General features: G+C 49.0%; 1 protein-coding gene across 1 annotated transcript in view; it reads left to right on the top strand.

Annotated features, from left to right (window-relative positions):
* Positions 1–18363, top strand: part of LOC144756262 (complement factor B-like) — a 285284-nt gene that overhangs the window by 241232 nt on the left and 25689 nt on the right. Inside the window, exon 16 of the mRNA XM_078645907.1 lies at positions 14836–14968. Coding sequence (XP_078502033.1) covers positions 14836–14968 — 133 coding nt within the window. The remainder of the gene's footprint in view (positions 1–14835; positions 14969–18363) is intronic.

Below are 18363 nucleotides of genomic sequence, written 5' to 3'. Positions count from 1 at the left end.
TCACCTCTGTCCTTGGTGTTGGAGTCTGACCTAAGTTTGCTGGCCACCAAGCCGATGACCAGATGGAAGGTGTATTTCCTACTATGAGTATTTCTGCCTTGTTTCCGTTGAGCCTTAGACAGTTATCTGTCATCCAACCTGCTAATTCTTTTAGGCAGTTTGAAAAACCACTGGCCGCTATAGCAGATTTTTGTGTTAAAGTGACCACTAGTTGTGTGTCATCTGCGTATAACACTATTGTCACACCATGCTTCTACACTATTTCGGCCAAGGGGGCCACATATAGGTTAAACAGCGTTGGGCTCAGTATTGACCCCTGTGGAACTCCTTGTTCCAGTTTGATGTGTTTGGAGGTGTGTATGTCTTGTGCTACCTGAAAGCTTCTCCCATGTAGGTAGGAAATAATCCATTTCAGGGCCGTCCCATCCACACCGCCTCTTCTGAGTCGATGTACTAGCACCTCATGTGATACCGTGTCGAATGCTGCGCTGAGGTCTAAAAGCACCAGCACAGTAGTCTGACCTTCATCCACTCTCTTCCGTATCGACTCTGTGGCGAAGAGCAGTGCTGTCTCTGTTGAATAGGATGATCTAAAACCAGATTGTGTTGGATGCAGTAGATCATGTGTCTTAATATGAGCCCCTAACTGTATATGGAACACTTTTTCCGCTATTTTTGAGAAGTAAGGGAGTAGTGAGACTGGACGCAGATTTTCCATGATGTTCCCAACCGCTGTCGGCTTTTTTTTAGTGGGCGGACAATGGCTTGTTTCCATGAGTCAGGTTCTAACCCTTCTTTGAAGGACATTACTAGTTGCTGCTGGATGTGGGGTAGTATTGTACTTAGACCGGTACATACTACATTAGGTGTAGCTGGGTCAAGTGGTGATCCTGATTTTATGCTACGAGCTATCTTTTCGAGCTCTTCTAGTGCAGGAGGGGTAAACTGGCAGATACTATTTCCCCCCCCCCGCTCCATCATTTGTTCTTTATCATTTGGATGTCCGTTGTGTGCACTGTCTGGGAATTTGTCATATATTTTAGATACCTTTTCAGCGAAGAATTCTGCGATTTTATTGCAAGAGTCTTCTGAACAAGGGGCAGGTGTTACTGTTCTGTCTAATGAGGATAGTTCTTCGAAAATGCCAAATAATTCCTAGGAGGAATTATCCGCTGTTTCAATCTTCTCTGTGTAGTATTCTGCTCTTGTTTTCTTTATGAGTGCATGGTACTGTCTCAGCTTTAGTTTATATGCTGTTTGATCAGAGTCTTAAATTCTGGCTGTACCAAGGTGCGCTCTTCGTGCTCCTGCGAAGGAGCACGAAGAGCGCACCTTGGTACAACCAGAATTTAAGGATGGCGAAACATGCTTGTAAAAAGTTAGAACGGAAATGGAGGAAGGGCTTCTTAGACTCTGATCAAACAGTGCACCTTTAATCCAATTATTTACTTCCTGACTTTGTTGGTTAATATTAGTGTGAAGGATGGGGGTATTAGTAGACAGAGCCTGCAAGAAACTGCTTCCCTCAAAATTCCTCCATTTCCTATGTCTGTTGCTATATGCTGGCTCCTTTTTTCGAGGTGGTTTTATTAGCGTGATTGAGAAGGCCACCAGATAGTGGTCAGAGTCTGTAGATTCACATGTTCTGCACACTCCTGCCAATAAGGTGTAGGGCATGAGCCTTACAAGTATGTGCCCAAGTGAGAGATTTCCATGGGTTCTCTAGATAGCTTCAGTACTGAGAAATAAACTGCTATGCTCCTATAACAAAGATGTATTTTCACATCGGAAGAAGCAGAGGTAGCTTCAGCATCTGTATTATTTAGGTGATGGTCCGAGTGAAATCCCAGAGTATTCCGGTACTTGTACTTTAGACTAGTTTATATTTATTTGGTGATCCCCAGCAAGACCACAGCTTTTCTGCTACTTGTAGTCTTATCCATGACATCAGTATTAGTATTCTAGAGTTCCGAGGAAGACTATGGGCTATTTTGGTATTCATATTTGTAAGCAACTTTATTATTATTGGGAGTGGATGACTACCCATCTCAAGAAATAATCACAACCCTTTGTCAGGGAGAACACTCAAAGTCACAAAATTAAACTGAGCTCGACCCCTTGGTAGCTATGGCGCAGAGCTGACAGTTTAAACAAGAGTAAAGGAAGGGGGGTTAACCCAATAAACCCTTGCGAGCTTGGGCAGATAATCTTATAAAAAACAAATTGCCAGCAAGGGATTTGTTTCACATTTGAATATGCAGCATCATAGATCTTCAGTGAAAGATGATTTAGATCCACACTGTATACATCAGTAGCTGTATCGATATTTTTAAAGAAAATTCAATTGTTTGAAACAATGCAGCTAGTGTGGTAGCTTCGCATGATGACTTTATGCATTGTTTCAAACAATTGAATTTTCTTTAAAAATATCGATACAGCTACTGATGTATACAGTGTGGATCTAAATCATCTTTCATTGAAGATCTATGATGCTGCATATTCAAATGTGAAACAAATCCCTTGCTGGCAATTTGTTTTTGATAAGTTTAAACATGAGGCAATATGTAAAATACTAATAAACCTAAGATGCAAAACAATAAAACACCCAAACCAAAATGGCAAAAATCTAATAAGGAGAACCGGAGATATACATGTGTTAAGTTTTCAATAGGAGAAGAGCTAAGAAGCACAAATGGCCAATGATAGTGCATGGTTGCAGTAGACCAGGATGTAGGCGCAATTTGAGGCACGTCACAATGGAGTGCAGGTCAGATAAACCAACCACGTTCATCCTGGTCAAAGTTTATACCTTTTGACTTAGGACTTGAAGTCCCAATTCACCACAGGAGTACACTTATGAAGCCACCCAGGGAGCCATCCAGAGATTCACACAGTGTAAGACAGAGGCCAACAGCAGGGTCCAGTCCAGTTGCCAGTAGTCGGCTGGGCAGTTACAGGAAAGTACTCTTGTAGCTTGTAGTATCCATGAAGCTTGAACAGAAGCTTAGCCTTATCACCATTGGAGTCCACGTCTTTGGCCTGGGTGCGAGAGGGAGCCATAGGTATTGGCAGGATGGGTCATCTCTGACTTGATGAGGGGGCAGAAGCTGTCACCTACCACACATGTTCATTACAAAGACTCTTCCTGAGCATACTCAGAAAGGGCTTGGTACTAGTCTATTGTGACCTAGGACAATCTAAGGCCAGGGCAATGAGGCAGCAAATTGCAAATAGCTGTGGAGGGTGGAAACTGCCAGAACCTTCTCCTACTTCAAAGTGGGCACCAGGTATAACTATTGGACTCTCAGACCTGACTCTTCAGATCACATCTAGACCTATGGAAGACTCAGAAGAAAGACTGCTGTTCTTCTGTGCTGCAGGAAGGACTGCCACTCTGCTGCCCTCCTGTCTGTATGAATGGATTTGCATGTTGGACTCAGGACCACCAGAGTGACTCCAAAGGCTATTTGACTGGTCAAAGCTTAGGAAGAGAACAGGCTACAACAGCCTTGAACCCAGCACTTGGGCTCTGCAAGCTGTGAGCCCTACCTTCCCAAGTGATGCTATCTCATTCCTGGACCCTTGGAAGTGGGCATGAAAGTGCTCTACCAGGCCAGCTGTGGTCTCAGCAGAACCACACAGTGCGACTCATCGCCTCCCAGAACCACTGTATGGTGCAGCCCCAATGCAAGACTTTGCATCGTAGCTCACGGCCTCTTTGGAAACACTGCTGTGCGATCCATCCTCATCGCAGGTCTTTGCCCCTCCTTGACGGCATACTAGATGTTGGTGCAGAACTCCTCTTCGCAAGCCCCACAACTCCTTTGAAACCAGCCGGTGCATGATGCATTTTCGATGGAGGATTTCACATCGCAAGCCCCTTTTCGACGGCATCCTTGACAACGATGCAGGATCTCACATCACAGCCTTGCAGCTCCCTGGAACCGATACTATGCGACGCATCTCCACACTATAACCCCGCAACACCTCAGCTGCGCAACACATCCTTGATGAGGGATCATGCAACCAGGATTTAAGGGACTCTTGTTTAGCGTGCCTACCTGGGTTCCAGTAGATAGCCCGCACTCCATCGTGGATGGCCTGAACCGGCACGACCAGAAACCACACCCGGAGCTTGTGCTTTTTGGTGCTATTTTCACTTAAATCTTTAAAGTTGCATATCTCCAGTTCTACTGATTGTATTTTTGTTGTTTTGGGTCTTAAATTATTTTTTAAAAATGACTCTATTTTCTAAACTGGTTTGGGATTTTTTGTGAGTTGTGTTTTTCACTTTATTACTGTTTCAATTGCTGCATAAATACTTCACACATTGCCTCTAGGTTAAGCCTGCCTGCTCTTTGCCAAGTTACTAGATGTTTGGGTGCAGGTTAATTTAGGGTTTGAAAGGATTGTGGTTGCTGCTTGAGTAGGGTTTCACCCCCCTCAACTAACCCAATTTCTCACAGTGCTTTCCACTAGTGATATTTTACTTACAAACTATGGGTACATCTTGTACCATTTACCAGGGGCTTATATGTAAGTTAAATATACTAATTAGGAATATGCCAAGTCAACCATGTTTAAAGAGTTAGCACAGGCACTTTACTACTGGTTAGAAGGGGTAAAGTGCACAACGTTCTAAAAGCAGTAAAAACAGAAGGTCTAGCAAGAGGCGAAAGAATCGGGGTAACCACGTAGAAAATGTGGATTTCCTACAGCAATCTTTTACATCACATCAATTTCATTATTCGGATGTTGGTCCCCAGTCAATGCCCAGGATGTTCTTATTCTTGCGGTCTGTTACATCGCTTCAATTTTACAATGCAAATGTCGGCCCCAGTGACACCCAGTATATTCTGGTACTGATACCCCTTGAATTCACAGCATGTCATATATTTCTCAATTTTAAAGCCAGTACGTAGGAAAGTAGATTATTATTTGGTGTGGACATGTGTCCACCTCAAAGGATAAGACCGCCACCTGGTAGATGTCACACAAACAACTAAAATAAACCTGTGCTCAACCCAGGTAGCGTGACACATTGCAGCTTAAATCAAAGGCAATGTGCAAAGTAATTAAGCAGTGCATACACAGTGGAAAAAGTCACACGCAACACAATAAAACTCCAGAAAAATGTTATGAGAAAAATTAGACCAAGGGGGGTGTGGCTAAGCACGCAATGGCGGAGGTCGCACTAGGGTAGAGCTCCGAGTTAAGCTCCCCTTCCCTGGGCCGATTCTCCGCCAAAATTAACCGTTGCCGCCCGAAATTGCAGGCGGACCTTCCTAGAGCAATATTCGGCATCCTCACCGACTTTGGTTTTGGAGACCCGGCGCGGTCCGCACCGGCCTGTCCTACGGCCCTCCTGCGGGACTTGCTGCTTCTCACGCGGCGGAAAAACTACGAGAGGACGCGGATCAGGCCCGGCGCCCAGGCCTCAACCTGAGGCACATACCCTAGCAGGCGCGGCCGCCCGGTCAGCTGGCACTGAACTACGGGAGCCCTCTGGCAGCCCTGAACCCCTCTCCACCTCACTACTGGTCACCAGCGAGGGGCCCGACTTGGGAGAACAGCGGGCGCCTGGCCCCGGTCCCGCGGCTGCCGCGCTGCTGTTGACCCGGGCGAGAGGCGCGCCTGCCTGGCCTCCTGACGACACACCTGAGGACGACGCGGCTCCTGTGCCATTACTGGCGGCATACCGGTGGGGTGGCGGAACCGGCTGACGGGCCCCACCTCTGAGCCTTGCCAAGAGACCAGGCCCACCCGGTAAGACCCCTCCTCGCTTACCCGCGCTGCCACAGCGGATGCTGCAGAGAACCCGCGACGGGCACTGGGGCCACGCACGAAGGAACCGCCGAACACCTGCTGGCGCTGCTAGCGCATTGTGAACCCCCCGCTCTGATTGCGGCGACGCTGCCCGAACCAGCATACTGACCGACGCACACCTACATTTGGCGGTTTAGCCGCTCCTTGTACCGAAGGCCTACAGCAGCCCGCTCTGCGCCGGACTCTTTCATAGACTACTCGCGGGGCTGGCTGCCGCCCGACCGGTGGAATACGACGCGAAAGGCCGTGGATTGGGCCTGGCGCCTGGGCCTCCAGGTGCGGCCTGCGGACGACATTGCTCTGCCTCTCTGCCTCCCTGCCTTTTCGGACACGGACCCAGAGAACCCGCACACGGCCCTGGCACTGGTTCCTCGTTGTGCCTCGAACAGCGCAGAGACCCTGCTTCAGAGGGAGGCGAGGTTCTGCTTGACAGCCCTTGCCCGTCACACCGGCAGCGTGTGCTACCGTTCCATCCTACCCAACGACCTGGAGTATACGGAGGGGGAGGCGCCGACTGGCCGCCCGCGTGGGAACTGGAGATACCGTGGGCAGAACTACACATCGCGGCCATTGCCTGAGTCGCACACTGGATGAAGTGTTCCCCTTCTGCTGCACAGTCTGAACTGTTCACCGGGCGACCCTGCACATGTCCGGAGGGGTGCGGACCCGCACTGGGACTGGAGGTGCCCCGCCAAAGGGTAAAACAGAAAAATCGCAGGGCAAGATGGCTGCCGGTCAAGTGGCCACGAGACTAGACAGCGTGCTACCAGCTATGGAGCGCATGGAACAGTCGCTCCAACTGACCAGAACCTCACTGGAGTCCAAAATAGACAGTGTTGCCATCGATCTCACCCACCTGCGAGACGACCATAGGAAGCTAACTGATCGGACCAAGACACTGGAGGGAGCAGTCAAAGAACTCGAACCCAAAGTCACCCAGACGGATAAGCAGGTACAGGACCTCCTGAACAGAGTAGAATTCCTGGAAGACCGTGCTGAGAATGCGGAAGGGAGGGCAAGACACAATAACATCAGGCTCGTGGGGGTCCCGGAAAAATGGGAAGGAAGTCAACATGCCCAACGTGTGGAGGACTGGCTCAGAAACTTACTACCTGAAGGTACGCTTTCGCCATACTTTGTAGTGGAGAGGGCACACCGAGTTCCTACGAGACCCCACACCACAGGCACTAACCCGAGGCCGCTCCTCTTCCGGATATTGAACTATAGAGACAGAGACACGGTGTTACGAGAAACCAGACGACTCGGAGAAATTCCTATAGACAATGCTACAATAATGTTTTTCCCAGACTACACTGTCCAAGTACAACGTCAAAGGCACGATTTCTTGGAGGCAAAGCGACGTCTCCGCACTGCTGGCCTAAAATATTCTCTCCTCTTTCCTGCAAAACTGAGTGGTGGCACGGGACAAAACCTACTTTTTTAACACCCCAGAAGAGGTCGGTGAGTGGCTGGACAGCGGTACGGACACGGCGCCCAGACAGATGCAGGGAAATGAGGCGAGGCCACGCTCACGAGGGCCGCGCCGCCGCCGCAGAAACAGAGGCCAACAGGCCCGCCGCCCGGAGGAAGTGTCACGACACTCCACGCCAGCAGATCAAATGATCCAAGAACAACGGGATGCACTCCGGAGAGTCTCCCAATTGAGCAATTCGCCATCATCAGAAGCCATTCTGGAAGACGGCCCACAGACAATCCCCAGCGATGATGACGCCATTTACGGGCTACCGTAGAACTGCCGGACGTCACGCCGCAGACGGCGGACATGCTTCACTGAAGACAACTAGCCACCGCGAACGGACCCTGCCGGAGTGAAGGAGATGGAGCCGAGGGCGGGACGACCGCTACACACTTCGAATGCTTGTTGTCGGACAGAGCGACTCCCACTGCTCTGGTGGTGGATGGAGTGACCTTCCTACAGTGGGTATACCTCCCAGACTAGTAGACACTGAGCAGGTAAGAAGATGGTGGAAATGTACTGCACTTTTTTTCCCCGCCTTTCCTCCACGTTTGCTGCCCCTCCCATCTTGAGACTCGCCTCTACCGAGGAGTTGGGGACTGAGAACTACTTGTACTCCCCCTACATTATTAGCCAGGCGGGAGACCACACGACGCGGGGCGGCAATGGTTCCCCGGATAAGGACTTTGAATGCACGGCGCAATCGGCATAGGGCCCAGGGAAGGGCCATTGACCCTCTTCCCCTCCTTTGCCTATATAAACCGCCGATACTGTGATTAGCACATGACACCCCCTAGACTTGATTAATGAACTTTTGCCTCTTTGGTGTGTTTGGACGGCGACATGTTCCGTGGCCGACCTTATGGTATTTGTTACTGTTTTGCATTGTTTGAGCATTCTGCTTCTTCCCCTACCCTTGCCCTCGGAAGATTACCCACCCTATTCCTTTATGAACAGGTGCCTGTGTTTGGATTGAGCGAGGAGGGAGGGCTGGGGGGCCTAGGGAGACTCACACCAGAGGGGTGGAGGGCGGATGGGGCGGGCGCTCCTTGCCAACACTGTGAATATGGCTGAAATCAGGATATGCACCTGGAATGTCAGGGGCATGCACACACCATCAAGACGCTACCAAATCTATTCCTACTTGAAACGTCACAAATTTCACGTAGCATTACTACAGGAAACATACTTGAACGCACCAGAAATACATGCACTGCGCAGCAGATGGCGCGGGCAACTTTATGCCACCGAGTATTCCTCCTTTGCTCGTGGGACACTCATACGGATTCGACCGGGCACCCCGTGGGCGGTTATGGACACACAGATTGACACAGAGGGTAGATACGTGATTGCCCGGGGCAGACTTGATGGACGCCCTGTAGTGGTCGCCTCTATATACTCCCCTAACATTGACCAGGGTAAATTCTTTGATGGCCTCTCCACGAAACTGGCGCCCTGGCATGGGATCCCGTGGATACTTGGGGGTGACTACAACTGCATCCTAGATGTCAACCTTGACAGATCAACCGCACCCACGGCCACAGCCCAGACACACACCACCACGAAAGCTCTCCTCAACTGGGCCATGCGATGGGACCTCCGGGATGCATGGAGGGCTCACAACCCCGCTACACGGACGTACTCCTACTGGTCTGGGGCCCATGCACTACATGTCAGGTTAGACAGGTACATGATCTCTACTGAACTTCTCCCACTAGTCAAAGACACTCAATATATGGGCCGCACGCACTCGGACCACAACCCACATACACTAGCGATTGCTTGGGAGAACCCGCACCCACCTATCCCCACTTAGCGCCTACAGCCAGACCTCTTGCTGGATGCGACCTTTCGTGACTCCCTGCTCACACAGACAGCCCAATACTTTGAACTTAATGCTGACACAGCGTCCTCCCCCCAGATCGAGTGGGACGCCTTCAAGGTAGTGACCCGGGGACTCTGTTTGGGTACACAGGGACACATTAAGCGACAACTAGAAATCGAGCTGACGCGTATTGAGACTGAGCTACTAGCCCTCGAGTGCGCTACGGAGGGGGATGCGGACGCTCGGCTGACGGAGGCCAAGGCAGTCCAAGATCGCCTCCTGGAGCGTTTACGCACCATTAACTTTGCGACACATTCTGCCCGCATGCATCGTCAAGGTGACAGGCCTGGTAAGCTGTTAACCTGGCTGATTGCACAGGAGAACCGTTCGTCTTCCATCTCTACGATTCGGGCGGAGGGAGGTGGGTTACTCTACACCCAACGTCAAATACACGAGGCGAACACCAGTCACTACTCGGGACTATATCGTTCCCGTTTACGCGCCTCGATGTCTGACATAGCCGAATATCTCTTACCAATACCTCTGCCCATATTAACGGCTGAGCAGCAGGATGACCTTGGAGCACCCCTAGACCCCGAGGAGCTCCGCGACACCATATTTAATCTTTCGAACGGCAAGTCTCCGGGACCGGATGGCTTGCCGGCCGAATTCTACAAGGCCACCTCTGACATCCTTATTCCCCAACTGGTGAAATGTACGCAGCAGCGACGGACGATTTTCACTTGCCCCCGACGCTTAATGAGGCTACCCTCGTGTCACTGCTCAAACCCGGCAAGGATGGTGAGCAGATGGGATCCCACCGCCCTCTAGCTCTCCTTAACACGGACTATAAAATACTTGCCTCCTCACTCGCTCGTAGACCAGCCCCTATGGTACCCACATTGGTGCACCGGGACCAGAATGGGTTTGTGCCGACGCGCCACACTTCCCATAATATCCGCCGCTTATTCCGACTTCAGGAATATGCCCCACGACAGTGGCTGCGCGCTGGATGTCTGGTACTAGATCTGGAGAAGGCGTTTGATTCAGTGGAATGGCCCTACCTGCGAGCGGTCATGGACAAATTTGGACTAGGAGACGACTACATGACCATGGTTGGCCTCTTGTACCGCAGACCTACTGTCCGCGTCCGCACTGGTGCTCTCCTATCTGACCCGATACCTGTGCAAAGAGGCACCAGACAGGGCTGCCCCCTGTCGCCCCTGTTGTTCTCCTTAGCTGTGGAACCCCTGGCCGAGATACTTAGATCCCGAGGGGAGGAGTGGGGTATACCGATGGCAGATGGCCTACTTGCGGTATCGTTATATGCCGACGATCTTCTCCTTTATGTGAAAGACCTCAGTGATGTCCCGGAGTCCCTCACTGACATTTTTTACACTTTTGAGGAAATGTCAGGCTTGAAGGTCAACTGGGCCAAATCGGGAGCCTACTCCTTTGACCCGAATACACCAGAGAGTGAGATACGCATCAGTGGTGTGAACCTGCAGTGGTATCCCACGACGTTCAGGTATCTGGGGATACATATCTACCGGGAACCTGCAGATATACTAGACGGGAATCTGCTGCGGGCGATTGCATCCATCCGATCGCAGGTTGGATTCTGGAAAACACTGCCACTGAACGTTCCTAGGCGTGTAGCTCTGACGAAAATGATCATCCTGCCACGACTCCTATACTACTTTGCTAATATTCCAACATACGTCCCCAACCGGGTGTTTCGGGACGTCGAAGCCTTATTACGAGACCTACTCTGGAACAAAGGCCGACCACGCATCGCTCTGGCGAAGCTATATATGCCAACCGAAGCGGGAGGACTGGCTGTTCCTCATCTGGAGCTGTACTATCTGGCAGCGCAAATGCAGTGGGTGTCGGGCTGGCTGGGCGGAAAGGACTTGGGGGATACGGCCACGGATGTCACGGTCTGGACACAGTTACAGGTCCAGGTGCTGTTTCACCCACTGACCAGGACCCCGCGCCCGTCGCAGCTACATCTCGCAGTAGCGCGCAGATGGTTCCTCCGCTGCCTGCGCCTAACGTGGGCGATAACACCATACGCCCCAATACTCCCCTTATTGGGTACCCCGACTGCGACAGGGACACTAACGGCTGCACAACTTGATGGCTGGACCACAGCGGGCGTGGAAACGTTGGGAGACCTTTACTCTGACGGCGCTCTCCTCCCCTTCGCCACCCTTGTAGATGACGCATCTCTACCGGCTGGACAATTCCTATTGCATGCCTCCCTCACACGCACGCTGACTGCCGCCTGGGGCGACATTACTGTTGAATTGCCCACCCATAACTTCCTGCAGTACCTTCACGTCATGAGTAATGGCACACACATAATCCACTGGCTAGCGCAAGTTCTTCTTCTCCATACTCATCCCACCACGGTGCAACTGAGGGAGAAATGGGCGACCAACAGAGGACGAGACTGGACGGATAAGGAATGGACAATGATTTTGGCTGGCCCGGTTAATGTCCCTCGTAACCCCCGCTTTAAAATTATACAACTCTACATACTACACCGCGCCTACCTCACTCTGGACAAGATAAACAGGTACTTCTCGGTCAGGGATACGGCCTGCACTCGCTGTTCCCAGACCGGAGCGGACCTCTTACACATGCTCTGGCACTGTCCTACCCTTCAACAGTACTGGGACGGGGTGACCATGCTACTGACGCTTTGTACTGACGAACGAGTGCCGAGAACGTGGGAGGCCTGTATATTGGGATTGTACAAACGTACACGGCTGAACAAAGTCCAGGCCCGATATTGGGATCTTGGGCTCATCACGGCCAAGCGACTGCTCACCAAATGGTGGAAAGCCGACACGCCTCCACAGATCCGACACTGGAGCCTATCGTTGGTGAACTGGGCACGGGCAGAGAGCGCAGCCCTGCGACGTGAGGAAACGGCAGGCCTAAGAAAATTCCCGATTGCACAACACTGGGACACTATCCTCCAATCCTTTCAGCAGAAATGTGTAGAGCCAGGGATCACATGACAAGATGTAGGCCATCCCTGCTTCCACGCGCAGCGATGAACGCCACACATTGTGACTACATCTGACGAGTCTTTCCCGTATCCCATTTCCCCCCCTCCCTGGTCCTGCTGCGATATTGAAACGTAGCTGTTGCTGCACTGCTCGCTGCCTCCATGACCCCCGGGTCTTGGCCACTGTATGCTACGTACCCGACTGTCTAGTGCTGGCGGGTGTGTAGTCTTTCCCACACCCATGTCCCCACACACACTACCATAGCCAGGAGTCTTACCGCTGACTACGTGCAGATCAATACTATCCTGTTACAACGGCCATACTCTTACGCTGGGAGCCCCTCCTTATGAGCCTGGCACACAAGCGAGCCCCCTACTGCACACCCCGAGCTACCCCGCCCGCTGAATAGCTACCGACATATAGATGCCACATCCCCCCCTAACGCATGGCTACCTCCATCCCACTCCCCTTCTCCCTTTCACTTGTATTTCCCAAGTTACTGTTATAAATGTTATCGACCTCTTGGTCCCCCACACCCCTGGACCACACCCTTCCCTGCTGCTTCTCATACGCGCTGCGTCTTGGGGTCTTTGAGAATACCTGTCAGGGCCGAGGTGATCCTACCCGGATACGACTACGTCAAACATGTTATATACTCACCCAATGACTGCCACACTTACGATGCTATGCAACATCGTCCCTCCTTAATGCTGTCCTGCGCCCTTCTAGAGAACGGGCTAGCTTATCATCCTTTATGTGACTTACAAGTGTTATAGCGGGCCACGGCTTACAGACTGTCACTGATGAGTGCTACCATAGCACTGTGTTTTTGAGTTTGCATATGAACAAATAAGAGAAAAAGAAGACCTACAGACTTACACTCGTTATTTTCACTTTGTATTATTGCATTGCTGAATGTTCACATGACTACAAACTTCGGAATCAATCACTTAAACGCCGGCGGACCCCCGGATTGTCGGCCCTGTGGCTGTGTTCATTCAATGCATGTGCTGCGACTTTAATGATATGCGGCTGGCCCGGATGGGTTGTAAGCAGAACGCTGTGTACTGTATGTTTCCAACAATAAAGGTCTTTTTTTTTAAAAAAAAAAAGAGAAAAATTAGACCTAAAACAACATAAATCCAAGAAGGGGAACGGATACAAGATTATTTTTTGTAACATATTTTATAGATTTTTTAATAGAGGTTTCATCATAAAACTAAAGCAATGCAACAACTGTACAACCATGGTGCTTCCCTCTCCAACTCCTCCATAACCCCTTCCCCACAATATGTCAACCTGGGTGAAAATACCTATTTTGGGATATAATCACAGGAAGGGAGAATGAATCACTTAAGTGTCCTGTTTTCCAAGTGGTTCACCAACCTCTACCAGGAGGGAGTCTGTCTGTGTGTAGACAACGTTATGTCACTTAAAATGATCTTATATCCAGTGAGGGAAATTTTGATATGAAAGAACTGGATAAGGATAAGATTAAAATCAGGTTGGTATTTATGTGGATAGGTTATTGGCCCACAACACCTTATGATTGGGACAATATGTTTCGGCGAATCTATGCCCTAATGGGTCTAATGGCCTTTATCAGGACAGTTTAGTTGAAGGCCTAGATTATAGGGTGCTTCATTTGTAAATGTGGGCAACACTTCTAAGGGAGTTTTAGTCACCCTTAGGGTTGGAGAGTGCAAGGTACGGCATGATCTGGTCTCATACAGTTGGATGGTCCTATGCGGAGTAACCGCGTATCTCTCTCTCTCATCCCAGAAAGACAATTAAGAAGTTATGCACCTGAGGCTGAGCCTATAACCCCATCTCGACTCGAGCAAAGTGTTGAAGTCACGAAGACTGGTGTGTGTATGTACACGCCCACATTTACGAATGAAGCACCCTATAATCTAGGCCTTCAACCCATAATGGTTGGTATTATCAATGGAATTAGAAGAGGGGTATTAGAAGAGCAATGTGAAGTGCAAAAGGTAGGAGTGTCAAGTGTGCAGTGCAGAATTCGGCGTGGGTGGATTATGGAATTTAGAGGGAATTCTTGATCATTATCTAAGGGTCCAGGCTGTTTTACTGCTTCTGTAAAAAGACACAGGAACATCTCCTTTGTTGTAAAAACATTAGATGGAACCATTCCAATTGCTATGGGTATAGTGTGTCCCAGGATAGCCTCAAACAAACTTAGGAGTGGGAGCAGGAAGAGATACGGAGCTGGTGTGGTCAGGTTTCTGATTGCTAAAGTATCCTTTGCTTCTGACCCTTTTTTTCCTACCACCTAAGGGGAGGGAATGAGTAATTGGGATGGAAACAGGCAACATGTTTTGTGCTTGTTACTCCCACAATATTCTCTTGGTTCCTTACACAAGGCCTTTAGGTTAACCTGAAGGCTGCGCCAAGCTAATTGGCGCAGCCTTCAGGTTAACCTAAAGGCCTTGTGTAAGGAACCAAGAGAAAGCAGGGATTGGCCAAGACAAAGGACCATGAATGAAAAAAACCTTAGGAAGTTAGAATGACAAGTGTGAAACAACGGTTTCACTTCAGGATTCTATGAATTATGCCTCAGTCAACATCAATACATGCCTAATTTGCTGGTCTCAGGGTGGTCACAGAAGTTTAAAAAATGGAAAATGTTTCGATAATGTAACCTTCTAATGATGTTCCCTCTCTAGAAACCAATGTGCAACAGGGATGCACTGAAAGCCTCCCTCTACGTGAATGTCACAGATGTCAGCGAAGTGGTGACAGATCGTTTCCTATGTACTGGTGGGACAGAACCTCATGTCGACCCGTTCACTTGTAAAGGTGGGTACAATATATAAGAGGTGTCTCTGTGTAATACCAGGGCTGTTGAATGAGGGACTTTTCCCTGTTATCAAATGTAGGTACAGGATAAGGTGGTGTCCCGGTGTGAGCAAAGGTGGATATACAAAAGACTGGCTAAGGTAGGTACAGGATAAAGAGATGTCCTTCTGCGAGCAAAAGTGAGTGTAGGAAGAGTGGCAGTGCCTCTGAGAGTTAAGGTGGGTACAGTATGAGGGGAGGTTCTTCTGCCAGTAAAAGCTGATATACAACGAGAGATGGCCCACTAGTAGCTAATGTGGGTACAGGAAGAAGAGATGTCCTTCTGTGAGTAAAGGTGAGTGATTATAGGATAATAGGCTGTTCCTCTGAGAGTTAAGTTAGGTCCTTATAACGTAGAGTCCTTCTGCGTCAAAGTGGATGTACTGCAGAGAGGCTCTCCTTTGTGTCAAATACGTTACTCTTGTTTGTGGTGTATGAGGTACATCTGTTGTGCGCTTCTGTGGGGAGGAGGATATATGGTTTATATGTGGACTGGTGATCGGCAGGGTCCTTGCAGGAAAGGTGGGCTTATTAGTATTTGTCAGAACCTTGTTCAGAGGCCATGGGCATGTAAGGGTTACTGGACCCAACCATGGGGGCCGATTACTCCTGATAACGGGCCCATCCTACTAGGGATATTGAGCAACTGACCAAGTACCCTTCCAGCACTTGACTGTCACTGGTAGCTATTATCAAGCAGTCCAAGGCTCCCTTGGCAGGAAGTGTGAATACAGGTTAGTGAACACGACTCATAACTCAAGGAGCGCCAAGCAGTGTCAATAATATAATGTCCAGTCAAATACCCATTTCATGATAAAAATAAGTATTTTATTTCTAACTCTACACATTCAAAGCAATGGTACTACATATATTAGCAATAGCACATTTCCCATTGAGGTTGGCGTGCTAGTGTACCGCTGACAAGCCCCTGTCACACCTGTTCTTCGTAATGTGGTAGGGGTTATTCTCCATTCACTGGCGATAACTACTTAAGAGCCCTTTCCAAGCAAAGTAGTGTCTTGGCCTCTAGCAGCACGTACCCCGGGCGGATAGGCACGTAACTGGTCTCCAGCAGCGAGGAGGAAATGAAATGAAATTTATATTTCTAAAGCGCACTACTACCCACGGGTGTCTAGACGCAGACTTCTAAAATAGGGTGGGTCCGAGTAGAGAATAACTACAGCCCTAGTGAAGCAGGAGAGGTGGAAAAGCATAAAGAACTACTGGTTAAATAACCAAGTTTTAAAGCTTTCCGAAACGTGTAAAGATTCTTTGAAGTTTTGAGTGTTAGTGGCATCGTATTCCAGAGTTTGGCAATGGCCACTGCAAAGCTTTTGCCACCCCAGGTAGCTCTTTTAAACTTGGGAACAACCAAATTAGCCTGGGAGGCCTTTCTTAATTCTCTGTGAGGTATGTAGCGATGGAAAAGTTGCTTAATTGAAGCTGGGGCTTCAGAGATGAGGGCCTTAAAAGCTATGCACAGGGACTTGAACATAACCCTCTTTTTGATTGGAAGCCAGTGGAGTAGGGGGAGAGACTTGGGCACCAACTGATATTTTGGAATTCCCAAGAGCAGTCATGCGGCCGCGTTTTGAACCATTTGTAGTTTATCCAGGGCTTTCTTATGGGCAGTCAGGAAGAGGCCATTACAGTAATCTATTTTAGAAAAAATCAGTGTTGTGATCACTGCTTTGCATAGGCCCAGAGGGATAAAAGGGATTTAAAGATAAAAAAGCATGACGAGGTTATGGCATTGGCATGACCCACAAAAGAAAGTTTTTCATCAAACTATACTCCCAGGTTTTTCGCCTTTGTCACCGGGAGAAGGAGGGCACCCAATTCTTGAGGCCATCAGCAAAAGGACCAAAAGGATGGTTGCTTGCTAAAGAGTAGCACCTCCATTTTGTCAGAGTTCAATTTCAGACAATTACTGGACATCCACCTCCCAATCTGTACCATGCAGTTGTGAAAGCATTTAGCTATGTTATCAGCATTCTCTGTGACTGATACTACAATATGGGTGTCATCAGCACAGGAGACAACCGAGAAGCCAAGGCTTTTGATTACGAAGCCAAAGGTGTAACGTACAGATTAAAAAGGGAGGGACTCAATGCCGACCCATGTGGTACACCCAGGGAAGGGTGAAAGATGTAGATCTGTGACCTTTACATTCCACATACTGTATGTAGTCTATCGGTGAGATATGAGCTGAGGAGTTTAAGAGCAGAGCAGTACCTCCTACTCGTATCTTGAACAGGGGGCTGATAAGGAATTGATGGTTAACAGTATCGAACGCTGCAGAAAGGTCTAACAATATTAGGTCAGTATTCCCTCCTTTGTCTAAAGTGGTAATGACATATTCAGCGGCTGTGATCAGGGCTGTCTCAGTGCTATGTTGGCTTCCAAAGCCAAACAGAGAGGGATCCCGTAAGTTGTGAGCCTGGATGAATAGAGAGAGCTCAGTATTTATAGCTTTCTATATCAGTTTGGCCGGGAAGGGAAGTGGTGAGATTGGCCTGTAGTTGTGAGCCTGGATGAATAGAGAGAGCTCAGTATTTATAGCTTTCTATATCAGTTTGGCCGGGAAGGGAAGTGGTGAGATTGGCCTGTAGTTGTTGGAATTATCAGCATCCAGATTGTTTTTTTAAGAAGGGAAGGATTGATGTAACTTTCCAATTTTTAGGGAAATATCCTGACTGAAGCATTAGATTAAAGATTCCTAGGAGGTGTTCAGGAACTACTCTGAACCTAGCTGCATAACTCTTGCCGGACATGGATCAAAAGGTGACCCTGACTTAATTTGCTTGAAACCAGTTGGATACTGGGTCTTTTGTAAGAAGGTTGAAAGCCAAGAGAATGGAATTATTAGATTGGAAAGGTGTTAATATGTCAGTCACAGGAATAGTGACTTCCCTGATAGCCTTCCCTGGGTTGAACCCATTGCCCTCACCGACTGTTGGTTGTCATTGCCCCCTGCTGCCAGTGGGTTGCCATTCAATCCCAGCCCCCCAGAGCTTGGGCTTGAGGTTAAGGCATTAAAGATCCCTTCAGCCTTGCTTTTGAAAAAGGTAGCAAGTTTGTTGCAGAAGGAGGCATCTTTGGTGGGGTTACTGGCTGGTGGTGGGTTGCTTAGCTTGACCACTGTAGAGAATAACTCTTTAGGGGTATTCATAGCGAGTTAATTTTCTCTATAAAGAACTTAGCTTTAGTTAGAAGTTTTTTGTATTGTAATAGTTCTGCCTTATAGGAGTCTTTATCTTCAAAGCAATACTTTGACCTCCATTTTCTTCCTACTCTTCTGCACGATTGTTTGGCCAGTCTAAGCTCATCGTTAAACCAAGGTTCAGATGGAACAG

Source organism: Lissotriton helveticus, chromosome 5_1 (genome assembly GCF_964261635.1).
Source record: "Lissotriton helveticus chromosome 5_1, aLisHel1.1, whole genome shotgun sequence".
Lineage (NCBI taxonomy): Eukaryota > Metazoa > Chordata > Amphibia > Caudata > Salamandridae > Lissotriton > Lissotriton helveticus.
This window is presented reverse-complemented; position numbering and strand designations above follow the sequence as displayed.